We start from the raw sequence: 3,954 nt of genomic DNA on the forward strand, positions 1-3,954 counted from the left end.
CATGCATTTTCCATAAACACAATGGATTGAGCAATTGAAGGAGAAACTGAATTCACAATCCAAGAATGAACAAGCATGTTACAGCGATTCCAAGCGCGAAAAAGAGGATCGAATTCATCAAGAATTGGAGAGATTGATCCATCAACGAATTCAAACTTCATTTTCCCGCCCAAAGCTCTTCGCATTGAACGAGCCCAAGAATGATAATTTGATCCGTCAAGAACCGGAGAAACAGAAACTGAAGAAGGACCATCACTTGGATGAACAAAATAAGGACTTGAATGATTTGTGGGATCCTCCTCGAAAGTAGAAGAAGTACCAACGTCTTTGTTGCGTGGCGCCATTGATGAAGAGCTTGAAAAGCTTGAAAAGCTTGCGGAAGAAACGTGTTTAGATCTGAAGGCTCAATGATACCATATTGAGAAGATGAAATTCATAGAAGAAAAAGAGAAAAATATGAAGAATGAAGAATGATTCTCATTAGCTTTTAATCACTGATACAACAGCCTTATATAGGTTTATAAAATGAAGCTATACTATAAGCTACTATGAACCATCTCGCACAGGATTATAACTAACTAATTGACAGCTAAGCAAGTTAGTTACAAGAAACTTGGGCTACAAGTTAGCCATATAAGCTAGTGACTTGATCTAACAAGGCTGGTAACTTGAGCTGCAAGTTATTGAACAGCAGCTTCTGGAGTACAGCAGCTTCTGATCATGTGCTTCTGAAGTACTGCTTCTGAAGTACAGCTTCTGAACATGTGCTTCTGAAGTACAGCTTCTGAACAGCAGTTTATTCAACTCTAGCTTGTTTCTGCTTCTTCTTCATTTAACAGATGCATTTCTATCTTTTTCATATCTTCTTTCAACATTGGTTGATTTATCTCGGGGAGGTTTTCCTTTTTCTCGATTTCTTTTTCCTTTGTTGCTGTCTTTGAGCCCTATTTTCCTCATAAAAAAATATCGAATAAAATTGCCTCCTTTCCCCTTAAGTTTGCAAATTTAGGATTTCAATATGAAAAAAGTGAACACATTTGTACCTTTGATGTTTGATCGGGTATATATACATCATCCAATTATTCAATGTTATGTCGTATATATTTTTGTATTAATTTATTTAAACATAAAATCAAATTTTAAGTCGATTTTACCTACTGGATTCCGGTACCTAACCAAGCTTAAGGTGCCTAAGTATTTACCATGAAAGAATTGGAAAACATATTGTAGGCCAAAATTATAATTCGCATGTAGTTGCATAACACAATAATTGTCCGTAAAAAACAAAAAGCAATTGTTATTTGACTCTTTTTAATTTATTCATTCATTAATTTATTTATTAAATTTCAAATTGCAATGCATATTGATAGGTGTAGGAAAAAAAAATCATCAAGAAAACTCCTCCACATTATTCCAAATTAAACACAATTACAAAAGGTGATGAAACCATCATCTCTCATATATAGGATCTTCCCAACCTTTTAACAAGGTTTAGTGCAAAAGCATCTCTGACGGAAGCCTTTGCAGTGTCCTCCAGGGAAACCCTCAGTTTGGCACACAGAAGCACAATTGGTGTCACTGAAGCATGCTCCTTTGAAGCTGTTACTTGGAGTCTCACAAGTCCTTGCTGCTACCATACTTGGCCCCATTTCTGTCCATATCACAAATCAAAAACACAAGTAAATTAATAATACTTTCATACAAAAAATAATAATAAAAGGGAATCAAATCACATTAGATTTGGATTTGTGAAATAAATAAACATTAAACATAGTTATGGATTATATTATGGCATGTAAGTGTGCTACAATAGCGACTAAAGTTAGCTAGTAATCGAGATCAACAACAATATGATGTTGTAAATTAAGTAAGCATCAAGAAATTAAGAAATTACACCCACCAGTGGCCACAAGAAGAAGAAAAAAGACAAAGATGGTGGAAACCAAAGACACTGAACGAGCCATATTGGAGACCTAACTTCTAAGAAGAAAATGAAACAAAACTAGTTGGAACTTGTTGAATGAAATGAAATGGAGATAGTGTGCCTTAAATAGAGTAATAAAATTTCTATTTTTGTTTTTTCTTTACCCAAAAAGAGGGTTCTTTTCCAAGGGTAATAAATGCTCTTTTTCCAAGGGAAGAATATTTTTCAAGACTACATTTAACATTTTCATTGTTTTCGAAAAGGACAATATTGAATTACTTTTTAATAAAAAGAAAATATTGAATGATTTATTGAGGGTTGGTGGCAAACTCTCTTTTCAATACTCGCTCTTCTATCATGTAAAATTCATGTGAGTTTCATTATATTAGAAATGCATCTACGTGAAGTAGTAAAAATTTATAAATTCTCACCCACAAGACTTAATATGTCCCAATAAAGAGAGTTATTAAGAAATGCAATTGATAACTTGGCAAAAAAAAAAAAAAGATATTATTTGTTCTCATGAACATAACGACAAAGCATTATATATGCAGGGGTAGGGAGTTGAGTCATGAATTTCACACTTATTCACCTTAAAACGTAAAATCTTAACCACTAGCAGGTTGCTTGACAAAAAAAATCATTTATTTTATTAAAAAATTATTACTCCCTCCATTTCTTTTCTTTTGATGTTTTAGGTGATTGCACAAATATTAAGGAATCATTAAATTAAAAGAATAATTGTATGGTTATACTAAAATACCCTTACTTACTCCTTGATTTTTTTTCTCAAAATTCTAATCTCCTTAATTATTGACACTCACCACACAAATTGCGTTTATTATTTAAACTTCCAATTTTCTCAAACTTATCACGTGACTTTAAATTGAACGTGGGAGCTGTGCAATTGTACTCCTTCTAAATTTTTTAACCCATTTTTTAATTCAATTGTGATAAGTCAATAGTCCCAACTTATTTAATTACTATTAAAGTGTGTTTTTCAACAAGGGTAGAATTGGATAAAAAGTATTAAAAATTCTAAAACATCAAAAGTTTTGGAATAAAGTTTAAGTTCTAAAACATCAAAAGAAAAGGAATGGAGGGAGTATATATTATACTCTCTCCATCCTAAATTATATGTCACTTTGACAATTTCACATAAATTAAGAAATGTAATTAATGTTACATGGAGAAAACAAAATATGAGTCACTTTACAAAAATATCACTTGTTAATGGTGTGGGAAAGATAAATTAAATGAATTAAAAAAATTATCAAGTACTAGTAGTAAGTGCATAATAGGAAGAAAAAAAAAAGCATTAATGTTTCATTGATATTGTAAAATGACATATAATTTGGGACAAATATATTTTTCTAGAATGACATAATTTGGGACGAGGAGAGTAATTGTTATTTGACTTTTTTAATTAATTCATTAATTTATTAAATTTCAAATTGCAATGCATATTGATAAATCAATGGGATAGTAGATAAGGAAAATACAAACAAACAAAAAAAGTTAAACTGCACTTTTTGTCCTTTAAGTTTTAAAATATTGCGATTTTGGCCCCCTGTTCAAGAAAATAGCAATTTTGGCCCTTTTCGTCCCAAAATTGCTGAGAAGACGCCACATGTCCCAAAAAATGGGTCATAATCGCAACTTTTTGAGAAGATAAGGGGTCTAGAGATCATATTCCCCTTATGTTATGGGGGTCAAAAGAACATATTTCCCTAAACATGGGGTCACTTTTGCCATTTTTTTTAATAGGGGGCCAAAATCGCAACATTTTAAAACTTAGGGGGCGAGAAGTGCAGTTTAGCCAAAAAAAAATATGTTTAAAAGATGATCCATGATATATTTTTTAAATTATTACTCTTGACTAATTAATTAGGGTGTCCATGATATCTCAATGGTATTAAGTTGTCATCGTAAGAGTTTAAAATATATTTCATACTTCTATTATATAAGATATTATTAAATCCTTTCAAAAAATGATATTGTTAAATAAAAAAATTATATGAAATTAAAAT

The 3,954-nt window shown here is 31.2% G+C and overlaps 1 protein-coding gene across 1 annotated transcript; it reads right to left on the reverse strand.

Annotated features, from left to right (window-relative positions):
- Positions 1 to 1,386: 1,386 nt before the first annotated feature.
- LOC146900378 (defensin Ec-AMP-D1-like) lies at positions 1,387 to 2,057 on the reverse strand. The gene is made up of 2 exons (XM_085735941.1): positions 1,901 to 2,057; positions 1,387 to 1,651 (listed from the first exon to the last, which is right to left on the reverse strand). Exons 1-2 carry the CDS (start codon positions 1,962 to 1,964, stop codon positions 1,482 to 1,484), a joined length of 234 nt encoding a protein of 77 aa, XP_085592067.1. The 5' UTR covers positions 1,965 to 2,057; the 3' UTR covers positions 1,387 to 1,481.
- Positions 2,058 to 3,954: the final 1,897 nt, after the last annotated feature.

The sequence above is a fragment of the Medicago sativa genome, chromosome 8, assembly GCF_051527215.1.
Source record: "Medicago sativa cultivar Bolivia chromosome 8, Bolivia_mono, whole genome shotgun sequence".
Classification (NCBI taxonomy): domain Eukaryota; kingdom Viridiplantae; phylum Streptophyta; class Magnoliopsida; order Fabales; family Fabaceae; genus Medicago; species Medicago sativa.